Source organism: Periplaneta americana, chromosome 14 (assembly GCF_040183065.1).
Source record: "Periplaneta americana isolate PAMFEO1 chromosome 14, P.americana_PAMFEO1_priV1, whole genome shotgun sequence".
In the NCBI taxonomy this organism is placed as follows: domain Eukaryota; kingdom Metazoa; phylum Arthropoda; class Insecta; order Blattodea; family Blattidae; genus Periplaneta; species Periplaneta americana.
Window position 1 is genome coordinate 67,216,610 of NC_091130.1, and position 23,589 is coordinate 67,240,198.

Here is a 23,589-nt window from a genome sequence, read left to right on the forward strand (position 1 = left end):
TTGAACCAATCTTACATCAACTTTGAATAAAGTAAATGTTTTCGTTGAAGAAATCTATGAAGCACATTAAAAACTATAACCACACAGTGCTCAATTTAAATTAAAATAATTCCAAAAACCATTAAATTACAACATAAAAAATTACTATGAAAATTAGGAAAAATAAATTATGTTATGGGAAAGCCAAGAGAGTCAATATGCAATTTAAAAAGTAAGCTCTGCAATTTTCATAAACAAAACCTGAAGAGAAAACATAGAACTGAAAACCGACTACGTAATCAGAGGTATGGTACAAATTGTGACAAGAATATTAATTGTTGAGGCGTTGCACTACAGAGGGCAGCTGAAGTATAAGCATGAACTGCAATTCTAGGTCTTTCCCAATATCAGGGCTGCCTATCTAAGTAACAAAGGCTTTGTACTAGTGCAAAGTGTTCAGAAGTAAATCAGAGTGCCGAAAGTGAAGATGTCTAGGAACGGATTAAAATTTATGGAAAGTTTATTCAAGAAACTTGTTACGGCTAAAGACATCGACAGAGTTCTGGAAAACGTAGGAAGATTATTGGTAGTATTGATATCAAATAATGTTTATTTCATTTTAGAATAGACGTAGAAGAGCCTATCTTAAGAAGTAAATAGCAGTAACTATAATTAACTTAAGTATAGCAGTGCTTAGTTAAGTATTTACTGTTATTGAATTAAGAACCAATACGGGAAATTACGATTTATAAGAAAGCTTCACAATGAAATATTACGGAAAACAATTTTTAAGACCACTGCTGTCGTCAAAGCATGGATAAATATAAAAATCAGTGACAGTAATCAGTAATGAATGTGTTTATGCATAAATGTAATAAGGCTGCGTGTTACCAAGTTTGAGTAGCCTATATTGTGAAATTTGGTGAGGTTCTCTGACAGATACTGTTTCTTATATTCGGGTCTCTTGTAATTTCTAGTGAGTACCACAGTCCTAAAGGCATCGTATTCAACTCTCGATTGGAAAATGTAAAGATAAAAAATAGTACAGGAGTCCAGTGATACGGAAGTGCTTCCAATGTCAAACAGAAAAAATTAGAAAATACAGACGTCCAAGAATACTGTCGGTACAGCAGTTTTTTTTATACATATAAGAATTGATTTATACTCGCTTTAACATTTGTGATCAATGATCATACAGCTTTGATACCGTACATGTCAGCAGGCCGATGAATATTATTCATATTCTGTTTATATTATCATGTGTTATAAGAGTTTTGTTCATGTAAGTGATTTAGATTTAATGTTTATGATATTGGTGATTAAGGCGGTAATGAATTATAGCATACAAATTTCCAATACGGTATTTGCCTTTGTAACTGAGAGAAACCATGTAAAACTCCAGTCAGTTTTGCCGACTACGAAGTTTGAACCTGGTATCTCCCGAATGCCATCTCAGCCCCTTCTCTCGCTTACAGCAGTTTTAAGTACCTAACGAGTCCTTGTTGGAATTCATAAACTGGCTGTTCTCGAAGTGTTCCATGTATAGACGGCAGTTGGCACTCAAATATTTTGTATCTTTTTTTTTTTTAGTAGTCCTCTCGCCGGCTACTTACAAGCCATTTTTTTACATCTGAACTCACTACAACAGAATTTAACACAAAAAATAAACGAAATGAAAAGATAAAAACCCGAAACATAACTGCGTTAAGAACACATGCTAAGCGTAAACCAGTAGGCCTACATCAATGACGTTATAAAGTTACTTACATACTGCCATTTATATTTGTTACTGTTACTATAAGATATTTGAATTTTTCCACTTTCTCAAAGGATAAATTTCCAATTTTTGTATTTCCATTTCGTACTATGTTCTGGTTATGAGACATAATCATATACTTTGTCTTTTCGAGATTTACTTCCAAACCTATCTATTTAATTGCTTCAAGTAAAATTCCCATGTTTTCCCTAATACTTATAGTTTGTATATTTTTTCCTAACATATTCACGTCATCTGCATAAATAAGCAGCTGATGTAATTCGTTCAATTCCAAACCCCCTCTGGTATCCTGCACTTTCCTAATGGCATATTCTAGAGAAAAGTTAAAAAGTAAAGGTGATAGTGCATCTCTTTGCTTTAGCCTGCAGTGAATTGGAAAAGGATGAAATAGAAACTGACCTATACGGACTCTGCTGTATGTTTCAGTGAGGAACATTTTAATTAATCGAACAATTTTCTTGGGAATACCAAATTCAATAAGAGTATTATATAAAACTTCTCTCTTAACCGAGTCATATGCCTTTTTGAAATCTATGTACAACTGATGCACTGTACCCTTATACTCCCATTTTTTCTCCAATATCAGTCGAATACAAAAAATCTGATTAATAGTCGATCTGTTACTCCTAAAACCACACTGATGGTCCCCATTAATTTCATCTACATATGGAGTTAATCTTCTCAAAAGAATATTGGGCAAAATTTTGTACGACATCAACAAAAGTGATATTCCTCGAAAGTTACAGCAGTTAGTCTTTTCCCCCTCTTCTTAAAGATAGGTACAATTATGAACTCCTTGCATTGTCCTGGAATAATTTCCCAAATAGCAAGTACAAGCTTATAAATTTCGCTAGAAAAAACACTTTCACCCTCTAGTATTAATTCTGCTGGGATTTTATCGATACCTGCAGATTTGTACTTTTTCAGCTTAGGTCTACCTGTCGCAATTTCGACATCAGAAAATGTGAGTTCAGGTATAAATGGCTCAGCAGTTTGTATCTGAATCTCGTCCCGATCATTTCTATTCTGCCTATGTACATTCAGTAGTTCCCAAAATAGTTTTTCCATCTATTTAGAATGGAATGAGAGTCTGCAAGCAAGTCACAATTCTCATCCTTGATCACGTTTAACGTTGCCTGACATCCTATCTTAAATTCCTTATGCCTTTATATAAATCTCTAATGTTTTTATTCTTACTTTTTGTTTCCACCTCATTCAGTTCTTCCTTTACGTAATCTCTCTTTTTATTCATTCGCAAGTCTACGACTTGCTTCCCGTCTTTCATTGAAATAATTATCTCTAGGCCTATTCGCCTGGACTGGATCCTGTAAGAATTTCAATTTTGCCTGTTCTTTTTCTTTCTAGTACCATGCAACAATAATCAAAACCACGATTTCTTTTTCTTAGTTTCATAATAACCTATGTTCTTCTGAGCTGCAATTTTGATGTTCCACATATTGATTGAAATTTGTATATTTTATTTTCAATGTCTCTATCTACATCGAAACTTATATTACTTCCTAAATAATCGAAGTGAGAGATTTGTTCTAGAGGTTGATTTTCTATTATTTTCGAATGTACAGAATATTTTTCGCAGTGAGCCATTATCTGAATTTTCCTTGAAGATATTTTCAGATTAGGCTATACTGCTTCCTGAGTTGATATAACTTATGGACCGATCGTTATAAATCGTCCTCAGTATTCTGTATTATCGCTATATCATCAGCATAATAGCATTTAATATATTTGTTTTTGCTCAGTTTTATACCAGGATTTACCTCTCGTTTCCATTTCTTTTATAATGTCATGTAAATAAATGCTAAAATGCGTAGGCAACAAACTACAACCTTGTCTACCTTCTTTGATTTGCCATTATTTCCTGTGATTTTAGTGAACCTGTAATTATTTATTATTATTAGGCCATTGTTGTATTTTTATAAAGGCATTTAACTATTTCTACAAGGTGTGAAGGGTACCCACTTTCGTAGATTAGTTCATTTCTGTCGACAAAATCAAAAGCTTTTCCGAAGTCAATGAACACTATGTGCGTTTCTAAATTGATGTCTCGTCTTTTTTCTCAAATTCTTTCAATGCTAAAAATGTTATCACTGCATGAGCGACCTTTACGGAATCCAGATTGCTCTTCCTCTAATACTTCAGTTATAGTTCTCAAGCGATGATTAATTATTAATTATTTTAGCATATATTTTCTATTTTATATTATGATGTTTAACAGACTTATGCCTCTACAGATTCCACAGTTATTTCGTTCACCTTTTTTAAAGAACGAGATTATCTTTGATGTTCCCCATGAATTAAATGCTCCGAAATTTCGCTAGCATTCATTATATAAATGTAGCAATCTAAGTTGTAACAATAAACTCAAATGTTTAAACAATTCCGCGTTAATACCATCTGATCTGCAAGATTTTCTATTTTTCATACTTTTTACAACATCCTGAAGTTCTTCTAATGCATTTAAATCACTATAATCTTATCTTCCTTTATTATATTTTCTCCTTCAGTTACATTTACATTATATCACAAATATTTACAATCCTCTTTCCACTGCTCTAAAGTAACTGTATTTATACATTCTGAATCTCTTTCTGTTTGGTTTAAATATCTCATTGTTTTGTAGGCTGAAGTACGTCATGTTCTAATTTTGAAATGAACCTATCCCAAGAATCTCTATGAGCTTTCCTTATTAACTGTTTAACATAATTTCTTTTTTGTTCACATTGATCTTTGGATTCTTCAGTTTTCTTTTGTAAATATATATATATGTTTTTCATTTTTCTGCTATTGCATTTTCTATATTTTTATTCAATTTCTTGAGCCTTTATTTTTCTTCGTTTTCCTTTTCTTACCTATTGCTTCATATGCGACTCTTTCAACATATTCCTTAATATTATTCCACTCTTCTTAATAAATTACTGTTCGTTGGTCTATTCATTAAATATTCTTGTAGTCGTAATTGGTATACGTTTTCTATGTTTTCTTCTTATGGTAATAAATACACTTTATATACTTCTAGGGTTTTAATTTAATTTTGTTTATTTATTATATATATTTTTTTTCATTTTGCACTTTCCAATTGGTTGCAATTACTAATGGTCTGATCCAATGTCACTAATTCTGTGAACTGTAATATCTTGTAATTGTTTTTTATTTTTTCGTTAGCAATATTTACTTACTTACAAATGGCTTTTAAGGAACATGAAGATTCATTGCCGCTCTCACATAAGCCCGCCATCGGTCCCTAACCTGAGCAAGATTAATCCAGTTTCTACCGTCATATCCCACCTCTCGCAAATCCATTTTTATATTATCCTTTCACCCACGCCTCGGCCTCCCCAAAGGTCTTTTTCCCTCCGGCCTCTCAACTAACACACTATATGCATTTCTGGATTTGCCCATACGTGTTACATGCCCTGACCATCTCAAACGTCTGGATTTAATGTTCCTAATTATGTCAGGCGAAGAATGCAATGCGTGTAGTGAGGGGCTGCCTTCTCAAAAACTCCAGATTTGTTTGCTCATGTACGATCCCCTTGAGCAGGGTTACCTCTTTCGCCATTTTACTGCCGTTGAGGGCTTTATCCTTGTTTCCCCGGTCTTGAGCCACCTAATTTATTCCCCGGTGGTCGGGTGTACTAACAGCCCAAATAAATACTCGTAAATACAATAATTTTAAGTCCATACAATACTAGATAAGAAAGAATACAAAATACTGGGAATGACGATGTTTCTCAAATATCATATTTTCCCATCCAACTCTAACGTTATTTGTAAGTGTTTTCAGAAAATATATTTTATGTTTGGTTGTCAACAGTTGATAGAGAAGAGAAAACCGATTATCGAAGTTTCTTGCACGGAGAAAGTAAGCAACGAGGCAGTAGATAAAGCCAACAAGGACTCCATTACTAATGAGTTAATGATAGAGGAACAGGTTTAAATTCAGCAAGTTCCTGCTGTATAACGCTCTGAAAGAGCTCAACAAGAAACTGACAGAGGCACGGGTCAATGAAATGAAGCCATTAGGCAGCCAGTAAATTCCACGTCAGATATTCGTCTATGATAGAATTCCCAGATGTTCCGTAAAACACGGGGTCATCCCGTTTTTCGCTAATGCATCCCGTTGTCCCGAGAAAAGTCGTCGGGACAGCTTTCCGTCCCGTATTTTAGAGTTCTAAACTGAGAAAAAACGGAAAAGTTACAATGTCTATTCCATATTACAAATTACAAACATTGCACTTCATCATTGCAGATGACTGTAGATGAACTATTATGAACCAATATAATTGTGAGTTATTAATTTCTCAATGTGAGTGATGGCAACACCAGACGTTTAGATGAAGTCTGGGTGGATCTTTTTAAAAGTGCCGAAGGAGAACTCTCAAATTTGAAGAGGGTAGTGGAGTTCATTATGTGTATCCCTGGAACAAATGCGTGTGTCGAAAGATTATTTTCTCGCATGAACGCTCTATGGACTGATGAGAAAAATAAATTGTCTGTAAAAACAGTAAAATCAATTCTTGTTGTAATTCTTCAGTGAATATTGTGTTGCGTTTCATGACATGATTCTTCAAAATAAACAATTGGTAAGTGATATTCATTCTTCAGAGAAATATTGCAAGGCCAAAGCGGATTGATTTATAAAAATATTGTCAGTTCCTAGAGTATTTTTATATATTTCTGTAATAACTTAGTAAAAGCAATTTGAAGGCAATTTACATAAAGAAGCTTAAACTTAATGCAAATATGCTCCCTAACAATTTTGTTTACTATATTATGTTTACTTACCCTTAGTAAAGTCTTTGTGTCCCGTATTTTTTACAATATATCTGGGAATCCTAGTCAGCCGTTTTCAACCGGTGTGATCCACTGGTATGCCGCGAGAAAATGAAAATAGTAAAGGTTATCGTAGTAAGCTAGAGAAATAAGAGTGAAAAGTAAGTCCACAGGAGCCAACATTCAGCGAACGCGGCACAAGCCAACATTCGGTAAACACATTCCCTCTAAAACCCTCAAAATTCCCCCTTGGTTGGGAACCATTGGTTTAGATTGTATGAGTGTGCCGCGGGATTTTAAATTACACTATTCGTGTGTCACCCGTTGAAAAAGGTTGGAAAACGCTGGTCTATGACAACCCTTGAAAAAATTTTCTATAGAAAATACGTACTAATTACTAGACTAAGCACAGGACAAATGAAAGTACGATTCTTGTATAATTTTATGAATTAACATTTTCCCGAAAGGCTGTAATACTACTTTCAAGTTTCCGAAAACCAAATTCCGGAAATCATTCTTTCGAAACTCATTAATCCTGAATAGCAGAACTGTTAGTAATAATTATTAAAAGGATACATAGGTTATGCATTTTTAACTTACGAGTATAAAATAGAGGGATTAACGGGTCGTCTACAAACCACTGGCGAGTTTTCTTTTCTGTCAAGTATATAAAAGTTAAAGTACAAAAGAGTAACAATGTAAACATGCTGACAAGGAAACTATTTTTCTCGTTGCCAAAACTTCCGTAACGGCTCCGAGGTTTACTGCGCTGGGGTAAAAGGCGGTGTAACCACCTGGTTAAGGGGAGAATATAGGTGTCGGTAGGTCCATATGTTAAATTGGTGCACTTTATATAGGGGAGAGAGGGGATACACTGGGCAGTTTACCTTATTAAATTTTTGTGCACTAAGCTTATTAATTAAAAAGATTCTTTCCACCTGGTTTTGATTTGTTGGACATCTGGCTGTCACTAAAAATTTAAATCATTTTCATATCAGTAAAACTGAAATCATCATTTGAATAGATTTGAAGAAATGCACTTTGTCCAGAGTATCCCCAGATATGGGGATACATTGGACAGAAATCAAAATATTTTGTGTACAGAAAAAATGATCATACATGGTCTCTAAATTTCAAATACAATAATACTAACAAACTACAACTAAATTCACATATGTACAATCAATACAATACATTATTGGATACAAAATGGCATGAAATCAAAGTCAAAATAGGTCATATTTTCAAAACGCTTTTTGTTGTCTTTAATAGGTTCAGGCAACTTCAGCACAGTCTCCTCGTATGACACAAATGATACTGGCTCATCAGTTTCAATGAACCGATTAGAAGCGATCTGACGTTTAAAAAATTTCACATCATATTCATCCACGGCTCGATTAACAATTTGGGCTACATAATTTCTTGAAGTGTTTTTGCCACTAACTCTGACAATTACAAAATCGCCAGAATGTAGGGAGTAAATGGGTTCAACTTCATTTTCATGTGAATCTTGATCTGAGTCAGAGGTATTCTCACCTACTTCCTCTAAAGATGATGAAGACCTCTGACGAACTCTCCTCTTCTCTGCCTGTTTTCCCTTTGAGTTTTTACATTTCCGTTCTACAATCTCATTTTTTTCTGGAGAATCTGTTGCTATCATACAACGACCCCTTTTTCGCCCACGACAGGACAATTTGCGAGGTGGTGCTTTTGGAAAGGGTCTTACTTCTTCAGGACTGACATATGTATTTTCGGTTTTCGAAGATGTTGGAGTTTCTAATGTTCTAGAGCTGGCAACTGAAGTAATTATAGCATCTTCTACTTTAGATCCTGCTTGTTCTTCTGCAAATGATCCTGGAGAACTTTGGTGGTTCAAAAGCACTGGAGGTGGGCGATCTGATACTACAGACGACAAGAAATGTTCATCGGAGAATATATTTCGGTCAAATGGAGAAATTCCACAAGATTTAAATCCCGATTTAATGTTTTCTGGGATCGCTACTCTGTCTCATGCAGTTGCACTCATTCGTGGTAATTCAAAGATTGTCACACTTTCATTTGGATGATTAAGGTGCCAGGCGTTAACTGCTTCATTGAAGAACTTCTTGAAAGGACCAAACACGCAGCGGTCCAGGGGCTGGAGCTTATTGGATTTGTGTGGTGGGAGGGTCAAGTTGGTAATGTAATTTCCCTTGCAATAATCTAGGCCTTCTACACTCAGGTGGGACTCATGATTATCCATGATCAGCAACACAGGATTTCCTTTTGAACAACGTACATTTTCTTTAAAAAATATCAAAACGTTCAAGAAATTTTCCGCTGTCATCCAACCTGACTTGTGGACAAGACCCAAGGCCCCTGTAGGTGCACCAGTCATCATGCGTGTTTTGTCAAAGCGAACACGGGGAATATACACGCACGAGGTAAGGCATTCCCATTTTCTCAAATGATACCAACTTGCGTCACAAGTTCACCCCGCTCCCTGGAAGTCACATGTCCTACCTGTTTTTCACCTTTTTTGCGATTAATTTTACCACGGGTGGTACAGTGTTCAAGCCAGTCTCGTTTAAATTGAAAATCTGATGCGGCATCAATTTATGTCTCTGCAGCATAATGTCCAACTTATCAAAGAACTGGCCCATTGTTGCTCTATTGAATGCCTGCATTCTGGCTAGACTTGTAGCTTCTGGTGTTCTGATGGAGAGTGCTGGGTGTCTTTTCAAAAATGCTGAGAACCAATCCAAACCAGCCTCCTTATTTGCTTCTCAAGATGCAGGTATTGTCATCAGTTCATTCTTTTTAGCATATTCGAAAGCCAATCGTCTTGTTTGTTTTGGTGTCAGCCCATAAAACGTAGCTGAACATAACAACAAATAATCAGCAAGAGCTTCTTTCATATGACCTGGAATTACTTGACGATTCTTAAAATTGGACTTGAAATTCATTGAATCAAACCCAACCTCCCTGGATTTCTCCACATACATTGCCAAGCGAGATTTTTTGACACCATGCTGTTCTGCAGAAGCCCGCAGAGACATATTATTAAGTAGTACATCATCAACTGCTGCTTTAATATCCGCCTTAGAAAACTCGTGATCTGTTTTTCTTGTGTAGACTCGAGGCATCTGCAGACAAATAAAGCAAATAGTTCATTGATCTAATGTAGACATATTAAAAAATAAATAAAAAAGAATATTAATGCAAGGGGATACATTGGACATCACTGTCCAATATATCCCCATGTTCTTTTCTGGTACTTTTTTTCTTTTCTTTCACAAAGGATTTCAACTTCACTAAAGTATTATACATGAAATGAATTCTCATAATATCCACAAATATACAACGTTATAACTTGTACTATGATTTGAAAAGAAACTATTTAACAGAGAATAGCACTTACCTCAAGATTTACATCAAAACTACGAAAAACTGGAAAATTCTGCTGTTCGAAAATCTTCTTTGTACTTCTAGTCAAAAACACTGTACTTTCATAAGATATGAACAAATGAATATCTCTGGTCATTGATGTCAACATGGACGGTCATATAGAGGGAAATTTGCATATATCCATTGTGTCCCCATGTCCACTGTATCCCCTCTCTCCCCTACCTCTTTCTCTGAATGTATTTAATGTAGAATCATGCAATTTTGCACACTATTAGACAAAATGTTTTTAATCATCCTTGAATTTTTCAGGTTATAATGTTAGAAATATTGAGATTTGTCTCCAAACATACCTACATTCTTCCCTTAAGTACCTATGTAACTGTTATGCATGCACTGGAAAGGTTTCTCATGGCATGTTTTTACGTTGGTAGAAGTCGAATGCCGTAAATAGGCCTAATTACAATAGCGTAAAGTTCCATTTTCTGTATTCTTTGGATCTCTCTCCTCAGGTGCTTTTCCCTCTGTGGCCTGACTCCAAGTTCTACATATATGGTGACATTAAGTCAACTGCCATTATACAAGGAGCGCAGTCAATAGAGTAACTTGGTGGCAGGAATTACACAGTAATATCAGTGGTTTATAGTAATGAATTCCGTTGTTCGAAGCAATTTGTTGTGTGCACGAATGACCTGCACGGAATCCAAACTGTTCGTGTCGAATTAGACCATTGTTCAGATTTTGGACTTGAGTCTTTTTATATTATCTTTCCGCAACTCTTCCTAAGAGTGATAGGACGATAATTTCTTGGATCAGAATTATTCTTTCCTGGCTTAGGAATTTGAATAATACACGAGCGTTTCCAGATTTTAGGAAAACAGCCTATCCGAAATATAGCATTAATTATATTAGTTACTAACTTGTAAGCTTTCGTGGAGAGCTGTTTAAGTACTTCAGTCTGTATGATCTCGGGGCCAGAGCTTATCTATTTGGCAGGTGTCTAACTTGTCATTTTACCTGTTGAACATTAGCAGAACGGACTTCTGGTGCGTCATCGTTGTTAAGGTCCATGTTTAGTAAGCGTGTAGATGTGTCTTGCACTAATTTGTCGTGTGTATGTCATACTAGCCGCCGTGTGGATGAAATGAATTTTCGAGGACTTCAGCAAAAGCCGTGGCCTTCTCTTCCGGACTATTGTAAGTTGCCCCATCGTGCTGGAATTCCCTGTTAACCATTTTATCCAAAAAAAAACTTAAGACTGAAGGGGTAAAGACCGCAGATTGGGTCACTTTCTCCAGGTCAAAAGAGGATAAAAATTATTAGATGAATTGAAATTTCTAAATTATACCTATTCATATAAAATGCAGTAAATAGAGAATAATACATATTAATTATGATTTAGACTTTTTAGTTCTTAAGGTCTAATTTAAGTTTTCTTAGGTCCAACAGAATTTATATACAGGGTGAGTGAGGAGGAAAGGTACATTGTTTGAGGGGTAATAATATTGGTGATTTTGAACAAAAATGTTTATATGAACATACAGTATGTTCTGTTCTTAACTGTTTCGGAGACAACTAAAGGAAACAATGAGAAACACGAAAAGTGCAGGTGATAGTAAATTTAAATATTGTTACCTTATGATCTGTTTAATTGTGTATTTTTCTTTACAGAACATGTACGGGCATTCCTATACTTAAGCATAAGCATGTAAAATGTGAGAAGTTTCTACTTTGCGCTTGTAGACTTCGCTCTCAAGCCAACTTCGCACAGTAATCCAATGTAGTAATGTCGGGTGACCTCGGTGGCCAAGAAATGACTCCACCGCGACCGATCCAACGCCCAGGATACGTTTCATCGTTTCCACTACAACCTAATGTCGTTTTGGTTGTGTCGGCAAATGAGTGCTGATGAAGGACATGAGACTGACGCCCGTGATTTTCAAACAGCTATGTGCCAGATTCTATTAAGAACAGGGCATATTTTCATAGAAACTTTTTTGTTCAGAATCACCAATATCATCACCCCTCATATCATGTACCTTTCTTTCTGACTCACCCTGTATATATGACTCTTACGATCATTATTCGGAAAATTGTCTAAGAAAATATTAATTTAGAAGTAAGGAAAAAAATAGGTAAAACCTATAAATCCGGTCCTACTCATGAACCAAATCTAGCCCCCACAAGTGGTCAGCACAAGACAAGGGACTCGCAGTTTCTGTGGAATCTGTGCTAGGAATCAAATCTGGGTCTACTAGCTTCACACCCAGACATAATTTTTTTAATGTTGTTTCAGGTGAAGATTACGAATGTGGGGGAAGGCAGTCTCCAGGCTGAGCTATTGTTGGCGCCTGAGCACCAGAACAAGAGGGGTACGCTGCATGGTGGAATGACTGCCACACTAGTCGATATGTTATCTACCATGGCTCTTATGACCCACGAGGTTGGTGTGCCAGGCGTCACTGTTGATCTTCACATCTCGTAAGTTAGGCTATCCTGTTCTCTAGTTATTGTGTTTTCATTATGGTAATGGTGGTCATAGTGACAGTGACATTAGCGATGATGTTGAAGGCGCCGACTTTGGGAAGGCAAGGCACTTTCTGCCCCCTCAACTTATAAAGACAGGGGCGTCCCTCCCCAATAAAATTAATAGAGGAGCCTCGCCTCCTTCAAATAATTCGAAGAAAGATTCCGCATTTAAAAAGAGACACAATTAATTTGTTTGAAAGATGAACTAGGACATATCCCAAAAATGGTTATTTCAAATCCATAGACGGATCAGCTGTCGCAATAACAATTCTCTCTGCCTTGCTCTCCTCCTGCACGTGAGATCGGTGAATCCCACCCGTTCATGATGCAACGTCACTCCACTTCTTTGTCGATGATCCACTTTTTTCAGTCAGTTCAAATCTATCAACTATTTCAGCGGTTCTCAACCTATTTTTTTTTAATGCTGTACCACTTTTTTAACTCAGGAAATTTGCTTTACCACTAACCAAATTTTATTATGGGAAAACGTCATGTGTCGCTCCTAGGGTCTTTTTAATTAAGAAACTCTATTATTCAATGGAGTATTCCATAACATATACACAAGTAGCTATATATTTTTATATTTTATGATAATTTGTAATTTTATTTCAAACTTTAAATATCACCCTTGACACACAACCAAATAGATCATATCTTGATAGATAAACGAAGACATACTAGTATAGTAGACATTCGAACCTTTAGGGGGCAGACTGTAATTCTGACCATTATTTGGTAATTGGGGCATTAAGAGAAAGATTATCAGTAGTCAAGCGAGTAGAGCGGTGGTTTCCACAGTAGGGGTCGCGTAAAGTGCTAAGGGGGTCGCGAGATGATTTACAAAATAAAACAAAAAACATCTTCATAGATTTATGTTGCATTTAGAAAGATAAAAAACGTTGAACATGAAAAATAAAAAAACAAATATTTGAATAGCTATAAAGTAAAAGATAATAAAATGTGATAAAAGTGTCGGTTTTTAAGAAATCAGCTTCTCAAATCTGAATTCTATGTTCACAAACTGATATCATTTTCAATTTCTCGCTTTTGTATCGATAGAAATCATAAAATAGAAACTTATTTCGCATAAATACAAATTTGTAAATATATATAAAAAATAAATAGCTCGAGGTATTCTTACAATCTTTAGAGCCAAAACAGGTGTACGTTCTGCGCGGAGAAAAAAAAAACACAGTTTCAACATTTCATCAGTTCATATATATTTCATCGAGTTTTTCCTCAATATTTTTTTTTTAGAATTACAGCCAGTTGTACTCAATTATCTACAAAATGGATTCGGTATCCATCTGTGACTGCCAAAATTGTTTTGCATTTCTACCAGAAAATACTTAAAAAGCTGTTTTTAATACTGTGCAAAATTAATTGCATTTCCGCAAACAAAAAAAAACTAAATATTTGTCGTATCATGCAGTTTTTAATGCACTGCACTGGAATGAATCAGATTTCCTTTTGTCAAGTGATGTCTACCACAAATCAAGTTTCCTTATATCAAGTTTCCACAAATCAAGTTTCTGGAGACTTGAAATTTTTCAGCTTTTCTATCGCAATTTCGACTTCAGGTATAAATGACTAGTTTGTATTTGAATTTCGTCAAGAATTTCAATTTTTCCTGTTTCCTTCTTTCTACTACATTGCAACAATCTTCATCAAACCACGTTTTTTTTTCTTATTTTCATAATAACCTATGTTCTACTCGGCTGCAATTTTGATATTATCTCTGATATTTTCCCACACACTATTAACATCTAATTCTTCCTCAACTCCTCGGAACTTCCTACAGCGGCAAACCTATTTGAAATTTCGACCTAATAATATTGCTTAGTTTTCTCGCCCTTCAATTTCGGAATATTGAATCTCCTTTAGCTCACTAAATTTATAGTTTTAAGCTAGTTGATAGTATAGCATAGTTCCCCCCCTCCCGTCACAAAATTATGGCAAGACTTGTCATAAAAATCGCTCACCACATAAATTTTACCCCCCAAACAAATAAAACTTTGCACCACCGCCACCAAGAGGATGAAGATGAAGATGACGATGACAATGACGACTTACTTTTCTTTGTCTATAACTAATTTAGAGAAGCCGTATATCTTTCCACCAATGCCCCTTTACAATATTAATAGTTTTTTTTTAAATATCTAACTTAAGTTATTTCTTCTTTTGGGCTTCACTAATATCCCTAACAGAAGTTCATATTAGATATTACTGCAGTATTCTCTAATGTTTTGCTGGTGTTAAATAACAGTTCTACTAGTTTTATGTTCTCTCTTTTTAACAGTTACTTGAAAACAGCTACGACAGGAGAAACAGTCGTGATAGACTGTAACACTCTGAAAGCTGGCAAGTCTTTGGCATTTCTGGATATCGAGTTGAAGATGAAGGAGACTGGAAAATTGATAGCCAAAGCGTCCCACACCAAGCACATCGGGTCAGTGTAGTAGTCGGTTGTAATGTTATGTTGTGTGCTAAAACTTCCTGGCAAGTAGACCAAACAAACTTGCACTTAGTAATCACATTTAACAGTCTGATAAGGACTTCAGCGTGGGCGGTATAGTGGAATGATAAGGACTACGATCTTTTAAAAAATATATAGACCAGATGTCCTTTCCAACAAGTATTTCGAGATAGCGAAGGCGTGTGGTGGTATTTTATACAGGTTAAGCAGTAAGCAATGAGAAATTAAAACATTACGATACAAATAAATAAGGGTACAGTAATAAACGCAAGGTTTTTGTAGCACAAAATTGAATGTACCTACTCCTTAATGAATAATATATTAAAATAAAAATACTATGATGATGATAATGATAATGATAATAATAATAATAATAATAATAATAATAATAATAATAATAATAAAAGCAGTGAAACTTTTCTATATGAAAGCACTTGTAGCGGGAATTGATAGAATAAGTTCACAGTTTCACTACCTCTCCTAATGCTGCATTCAGATGGTTTGATTTTATGAAAACTAATTTTTTTCTTTTTTTTTCTCTTGTTAGAAGGGAAGGAGGGAGGGAACATCCCACGCACTACGATCTGAGGTCTATTGTACACCCCCTATATGGGATGACTTGCGTCTCCACCGATCGTCTACGCGCACCGACCTAACCACTTGACCCCCTTAACGACCGGTCCCTACAGCCAACAGAGCCCATGTACCATTCCTGCTTCGGCAACCCCCCCCCCCAAGGCTCCCTTAACGGCTCGAGGCGGAAGTCCTCCCCCGAGAAGGTCTGTCCCGGGTTCCGTTGCAGAAGCTATCATCACTTGAATGAAATCCACGGAGGTCGGTCAAGAGAGCCAGCAGCTTCGGAGGGCCGCCTGTAGAGCGATCTGAAAACAAGAAGTAGTAACGGGAATTTGAATGAAAGGATGATAGGTGAGGAAAGGAAGTGGCGAAAACTAATATTTCATTAACATTTTTTACGCAGGTCGTCCGAAATATGTGACAGTTAATTGAGATCGAAGAGCAGGAAAGTCAAACATGTTGGGGTAACTGTCTTTAAGGAAATCAAAACCGATTTCGGGGAACATCCTTTTATTCTGATCTGAATTAATGGGATTAATCAGTTCCAAGAAGCGTAGGGAATCGAGATTATCGAACCTGTTATTGAGTTGTTTCAAAATAAAATTGTATCAATTTCACAAAACAGGTATTTAATATCAAGTACTTTATTTCATTTTGCTCTTTTTCTCTCTACCTCATTTACATTCCCTCTTAGTTCTATCATGCCCCATATTTCTTTAAAGTTCTCACGTCTTGCTTCAAGTTTTATTTTCATCTCTTGGACTTTATTGACACAATAACCACTATGACGAGACGTTGTTTGCAATACAGAGAAGAAAACATCAGTAAGAGGGAAAATACTTCCAAATACTCTCAACATAAAATAGAAGTTAAAGTCCTTCGATTAAACTAAAAACTCACCGGCAGAAATAAACGCCTCGTCATCCCACTTTTCATCAGGATCAGTCATTTTCTCAAATAATGAGATTAATTGGTCGCCATATCTGAAACTGTTCCTACTTATAGTGAATTGAATTCTTGCATGTGGCCGACACTTTGGGCAATCCTGACTTCCTCATATAGCGCATGACTTCTTTCAGTTGATTTTGAAAAAAGTGGTTGCCAATCCATTCAAAGTTAAGAAGAATAGTATTCTGTAGTTTTTGATATTAGAAGCCGACTGTGGCAATACTAAGTTCAGTTCAAAGACGTTATATAGTAGCTAGAGTATTCAACATAGTTTCCTCTATTTGAAGAATCTCTGCCTTCGTTGTGGTCTCTGAAAACTTGTTCTTGCTTTCCCAAAAACAAATAACATCGATCAAACGTTTCATTATGTCTCTGTTCTGCTAATAAGTTCATTATGCTTTTGGACACTCACTTTTTTTTTGTTATCAGTCATGTGATCCATCCTAGATCAGGTCAGTCCAAGAGAACTGCCCCGAACTATTAATAACTGCAACTATTAATAATAACAGAAACATTATTATTGTTATTACTATTATTATTATCATTATTATTATTATTATTATTATTATTATTATTATTGTCTGACCGCGAAACGAGGAGACCCGGGTTCAAATCCTGCTTGAGAAAGTTACTTGGATGAGATTTTTTCTGGATTTCTCTCAATCCATTAAGAACAAATGCTAGGCAACTTTGGCGTTGGGCCTTGGACTATTTCGCTGGTATTATCATCTTACTCAGAACTAGATAATGATAGCAGTCGATAAAGCGTCATAAAATAAACCAATTAAAAGAAAAAGATCTGAGTTATTTTTGTACGACCCTCTTCTACGACCAAATAATTGGTTTTACGACCCTCTTCTACGACCAAATCATTGGTTTTAGCATGTTTATTTTTATAGTGGCACTCCACATTATATTGGCCACGAAAGTCCATATATCAGACATCTCGATCGTTCATCTATAGTCAGTGCCAGCGATTTTGACGCGTGTCCTTCAGTAAAAAGCCATCCAGCACGTCTCATTAGCAATCTGCCCACTGCGTCAAAGGCAAGACACTCGCGTTTCTGGGGCGTGTCCTTAAGTACACTGTCCAGTCAGTGGCATCTGTTGCCACTTCGGCTGAGAGTGGTACCACCTCCTAAACACATGTGACGTCAGCACTCTGCCAGTCACAGTTGTCAGCTTTCTCGCCCACATTTTATGGCAAAGATAAGATACTCGCTCTCAACGTTCCCATTACTTATTTCACACGCCAGAAACAGTGGCACTGGCTGTACTTGACGAAACAAATATGTTTCTTTCCAATCTACATCCTAGGTATAGGAACCTACGTATCTCCTCTCCAATCTGCATTGTTCGGATCCATATTATTAGAGCGCTCGGAGTTTAGAAAATACTATTGGGCATATAGGCGTTTTCTTAGCGGATGATCCCCTCTTTCTACTATAATTTTTAAAAAAATTATTTGCGTATTTTCTAACGTATATAAAATAACAGAAGTAAATCTATTCCATTTATTCGGCTATTGGAAATAAGTAACATATAGGTCTAAGTCTATTTATAAACAATATAAAGCGTTTATATTTGAAGTAATGCTTACAGTGTATTTAGATTTTACTTTTTTTAGTAGGTTATTTTACGACGCTGTATCAGCATCTCAGGTTGTTTAGCGTCTGAATGAAATGGTGATAATGCAAGTGAAATGGGTTCGGGGTCCAGCACCGATAGTTACCCAGCATTTGCTCATATTGGGTTGAGGAAAAACCGCGGAAAAATCCTCAACCAGGTAACTTGTTCCGTCCGGGATTCGAACCCGGGCCACCTGGTTTTGCGGCCAGACGTGCTAACCGTTACTCCACAGGTGTGGACTTTTACTTGTTATTTTATATACGTTAGAAAATACGTAAATAACTTATTTTAGTTATATCACACAAATGGGGTGTGTCCACTGTCCTCTAAGAAGACGCCTATATACCCGATGGTATTTTCTAAACTCCGAACGCTCTATATACGATGCAGATTGTACAATGTACTAACTACATCCGCCACAACACGACTCTCAGGGTGCTATTCATAGACATTTCGCTAGCCCGCGCTACGAGCGTGCTAAATGGGATTCATATCATATCATATTGCTAACACTGGTTTATGAATATGAAAAACGTTAGTTCGCTGATCATTCACCGAAAGCTCGCGCTAAGAATATCTATGAATACGGCCCTACGACTCCGCAGACAGCAACACTACGACGCGACGATCCGTGCACTGCCCCGTCTCTCGCTCTATGCCCTCGTAGCCGAATGTCCCCAGTGGGCAGAGCTGTCCTAGATGTACCAAAAGTTTTTTTTAAATATTATTATTGCATGCAGGTGATTCTGAGAAAGACTGTGCTATTTTATAGCCTTGCACACATTGTTCATATTATAACCCCCGTGATTCCAAATAATTTTATCGTTAGAAAAAAAGAAGGCAAGGCCAGCAATATAATTTTTGAACTGAAGAACCAATCATTATTGTCATATAAATTAGAATTAAAATGCCTTACGCAAGTTTTAACTTCGGTGCAAATATTTAATTGAGGAGCCGGACGATCTTTCTGCAAAATTAATTTTTTGTTTTCAAACGACCGAGAAGAAAAATTACACCGATGCAGATCGCACATTACACCAGACGTCTCCAAAAGCCTACTCGCGAGTAAGCCCCTGAACGGAACCGAAGCCAATACGTAATAAGCGCGATCCGCCTCACCCATCCCCACCTGTACTGTACTTAGTGTTTATGAGCAAACGAAGAGCAGTGGCGGACTGCCATTATCACTATGTTGGTCGAAGTGTTCCATCATTTCACAATGTCTTCTAATCATGGATTTAGTACAATCAAGGATAAATAGAAAAATAAATTTTTTTGTGTTAGTGGGGAGAATATGAAATGCTTAATTTGTTCGAAAATTCTTAAGCGTATGTTAAATTTCAACATGCGACGACAATACTCAACTCTTCACAAAGAATATCATACAATTACAAGCATGTTGGACATGTGAAAATAATTTATTTTGAGGCTATCTGTATAACTGTTGGTTAATCAGTATATTACTGAGATCCGCATGACAAACATAAGTTATAGTTTTTCGTTTAATTTTAGGTGAAATGCGTAGGCCTATAAATATTTTGATAAATATAAAACAAGAAAATACAAACACAAATCACACACGTGTCCTCAGTCTTAAACAAAAAAAAAGCTTCTTGCTAGCTATGTTCTAGCTTGGAATATTGGAAAATCAATGAAGCCCTTTACAGAAGCATCATTTGTAAAATCATGCATGCAGGACGTTACTAAAATACAGTGTCCAGAACAAAGTCAAAGTTTAAGAAAATTAAATTGTTTCCAATTACAGTTCAGAGAAGGAATTTCAAGATTGTAAATGTAATTGAATCTGAAGTCGAAACCACAACTAACCAGTTTGTAGCTTACTCACTTGCATTGGACGAAAGCACAGATAGAAATGACAAAGCTCACCTAGCCATTTTCATCCGAGGAGTTAATTAACATTTTACTGTGTCTGAATGTCTTCTAGATGTAATTACAAAATACAACTGGAGAAGATCTTTTCCAGGCACTGAAAGACACCATAGAACAGAAGAGATTGAATTTGCAATGGCTTGTGTCAATAGCAACAGACGGGGTTGCAGCTTCATAGTATGTCAAAATAATATACAAACGTATGATATTTCTTATTCTTTTGATATTATTTGTAAACATAAGCAGACCGTTGCCGCGATCCCCCACAGATGGCTCCCATCTGTTGAGGTACGAGTCTCTTCCCCTTCTCTAGTCTTACAGCACACTGTGTTCTGCGGGCAGCATCGAGAGCACGAATGACGATACGCTTTTTGGAGACCTCTGCATTACACAGTCACATTTAACTGGAGGTCCGGTATCCGTCTCCATTTCGAACAATCAACGCTGCTACTATAATAATCAGTAAGTTTATTCAATTGCATACCTCAGCCCCTTAATAATAATAATAATAATAATAATAATAATAATAATAATAATAATAATAATAATAATAATAATATTCTCTACCTTATTTTCTTCTAACGACCATCATAATCTGAACTTTCAAAAATTGCACCACAAGATTTTTAGAATGTTCCCTAATTTTTTGTGATCATGATTCACATGTTGCTTAGAAATAATGATAAAAAACTGTATAAATATTGGTAGAATAACAACCAGCCTTACTAACTCTGGAATGGATTTTCAGACTCTATCGGCCTACGACTACATACGAGTATTTTTTGTCTTCTGAAGCTAAACTGTTGATTAAGGGTTCCACGTAATGCATCGGTGACCAAAACTCGAGGTGCAGTGATTACATGCGAAAGACAGCCTATGAAGTAAGGAGACGGAGGAAAGGTACTTGGCATGAAAACTACAACCAGTGGTGGTTCTTGTACTAACATTTTGATCAATCCCGCGGATAAAGATCTCAAGCTTTGCTGTGTCAGTAATGTCACTGCTGTCAAGAACCAGTGAATAATATACGATTTTTCTTTCTTTTTTTTTTTAACCTTCTTCTTAAATATAATCAGAAATTTTCTAAATTCTTCTCTCGATACTTTGTCGAGAACTTCGTAGTTTTTCAAAATTAAAAACTTCTTATGGACAAGTTACAGTATTTAAGCTATTTTAATCAATACTCTTTTGAGAAATGTTGTTCTATTAAAAAGCTTTAGAGCACGAGATATTTCAAACCCCATTATGTAACTGACTTCCTTACATTTTATTTATATCATCTTTCTTTTCCTGGCTATGATTTAAGACATGTCAATTCCTGGCGTTTAACAGTTCATTGGCACATAATATTGAATCAGATTTTCTACAATATTATTATTAAATGAATAACTAATAAATAGTTACCCTCATCTAAAGATTACGAAGATTAAAACTGAGATAAAACCTAATAATTTTATCCTTCTAAGGAGAAGATCTAAAAAATCAGTATTCATGCACGTACAGAAGAATTATAAAAACACATACTTAATGGTCAGTAATAATAATAATAATAATAATAATAATAATAATAATAATAATAATAATAATAATAATAATAATAATAATTATAATTATAATTATAATTATAATTATAATAACAATAATAATATGGTGCGTCCTCAGGTTGCGGATCGAGGAGACGGCCTCCAGATATGGAGGGTAGCTGTGAATATATTGAATAATCAATCGCGTACAGCCGATGAGGGGTGGTCCTCCAGCTTGGGGGTTGGGCGAAGGGCTAACAACCTATCACCGTAAAAAAAAGCAGCTTGCTACGAAACCTCAAAAAGGATTTGAGGGAGGTGGGATATGATGGTAGAGACTGGATTAATCTTGCTCAGGATAGAGATCAATGGCGGGATTTTGTGAGGGCGGCAATGAACCTCCGGGTTCCTTAAAAGCCAGTAAGTAATACATTGTTCGGCGTGGCAATTCATGTTTCTATATACTCCTAGTTGAACCGTTGAGCAAAGTAAACATATTACATTTTGTCCGACAGAACAACAAAAAAAGTTCTCCTTCTCATTCTTTACGAAACCACCTCTTACTGCTTGTAGAGACAGAGTTTGTAGAACCATGATACCACCACTGCTTGCCTTCAGTACGTGAATGGAACACACAGCAATGTACAGGAAATTCCTCGTACCTGTTTGAATGTCTGTGATTACACGATGTAATCACGACACCCGCTTTGGTCACCGTTGATGTAATGACATCATACTGGTTATAACTGTTGTCTATGAATACATGCTTGACATATTTGTTGTTTTTATATAAAGTATATAAAAATAAATATACTTCATACAATTTGGCAGTTTAACTTATTGTATCTTACCTTCTCAGTAACCTACTCATTTCCCTTTAAATAAAAGATATAGCTTTCCCTCGTACTTTCAAGGGGGAATATCAAGGAATTAGTGTAAAAATATTAATGAACTTACTGTACATCTTCACACTGGTATTGCATTGTTACTTGCTGTGATCATTAAAGAGGAAACAGATGCGGTAATACAAATGATTTAAGCAGGCTTGTTTGTGAGACTTAATACACGAAGTCAAAGGAAGGATGTATCTAAGACCTCCATAAATTGCAAAGGTATAGAATAACAAATAAATTTAAAAAAAATTGTGCTTTACTTTTTGAGTGACCGTCACATATACATACACAGGGACATCATTTTATTTTTACTTAAATTTTTATTGTACCCGAGCTTTTTAATGTACTTCACTCACACCCCCTCTACTAGTAAACTTCCAACCTTCCTCCACTTAGAACTAAGGCCGCGTATGCAGTCAAAGTAAATAGTACTGATTTAGTGAGTATAATACGTTTCAGAAATACGTCCGCGTTTTCCAGTGACGAAAGAGCTTTCAATATTGAATCATATTTTCGCACAGGTACTGTCGTCCGTTTGTCTACGTCGCATCCCGGTTTCCTCCACCCGCTTCTCCTCGCCCCTCTGTAAAGGCTAGTGGTTGGGCTGCCTTAGCTCTTTTCTGAAAATATTAATTTCTGTTAGGAATTGGACGTCTACGTAATATTATACAACTGTTTAAAATAACTTAAATAAAAGGACCTCGTTAAGTAATTAACTGTCACGTGATTTCCCCCCTTTCTACGACCCTGCGACAAAACCACTTCGACGGACAGCAGATAGCATCTCTGAGTAATTTTATCTTTTCTGATCGGACAGAAGTGAAGATTGAATTTACAGTATGTAAGGTACCCTTTTATAGAGTAGGTACAGAATTATTTCATCATAAGTTACTAGTACGAAGGACGAAACTGGTAATTGAAATTAGATACAATAGTCTATGGTGCGATAATATGCACAAAAGAACTAAAGTCTGTATCGAAATGAACGGCCACCATTTTAAAAAATGTGTTTAAATATCCATATTATGATTATTTTTCAATTTAACTTCATTCTCTATATTGTACCTAATGTGCTGTAGACAGTATAATATACACTGCATAGTGAATACGTCCGAATGGATAGCTCAGTTCGTGAATAAAAACACTTATTGTTAATACAGTACTATATTTTGATTAAACAAAACCTAATGA

The 23,589-nt window shown here is 35.9% G+C and overlaps 1 protein-coding gene across 1 annotated transcript; it reads left to right on the top strand.

Moving 5' to 3' along the window:
* Positions 1-414: 414 nt before the first annotated feature.
* On the top strand, positions 415-22,318 carry LOC138713394 (acyl-coenzyme A thioesterase 13-like). The gene is made up of 3 exons (XM_069845471.1): positions 415-550; positions 12,231-12,415; positions 14,763-22,318. The coding sequence occupies exons 1-3, from the start codon at positions 467-469 to the stop codon at positions 14,920-14,922; spliced, it is 429 nt and encodes a 142-aa protein (XP_069701572.1). The 5' UTR covers positions 415-466; the 3' UTR covers positions 14,923-22,318.
* The last annotated feature ends 1,271 nt before the right edge of the window (positions 22,319-23,589 follow it).

What these genes read in the sequence shown, in the direction of transcription:
- LOC138713394 (XM_069845471.1), top strand. Translation starts at nt 467, where the DNA reads ATGTCTAGGAACGGATTAAAATTTATGGAAAGTTTATTCAAGAAACTT. An exon ending in TCGACAGAGTTCTGGAAAAC is followed by an intron (nt 551 to 12,230) that starts GTAGGAAGATTA and finishes ATGTTGTTTCAG; the next exon opens with GTGAAGATTACGAATGTGGG. An exon ending in ACTGTTGATCTTCACATCTC is followed by an intron (nt 12,416 to 14,762) that starts GTAAGTTAGGCT and finishes TCTTTTTAACAG; the next exon opens with TTACTTGAAAACAGCTACGA.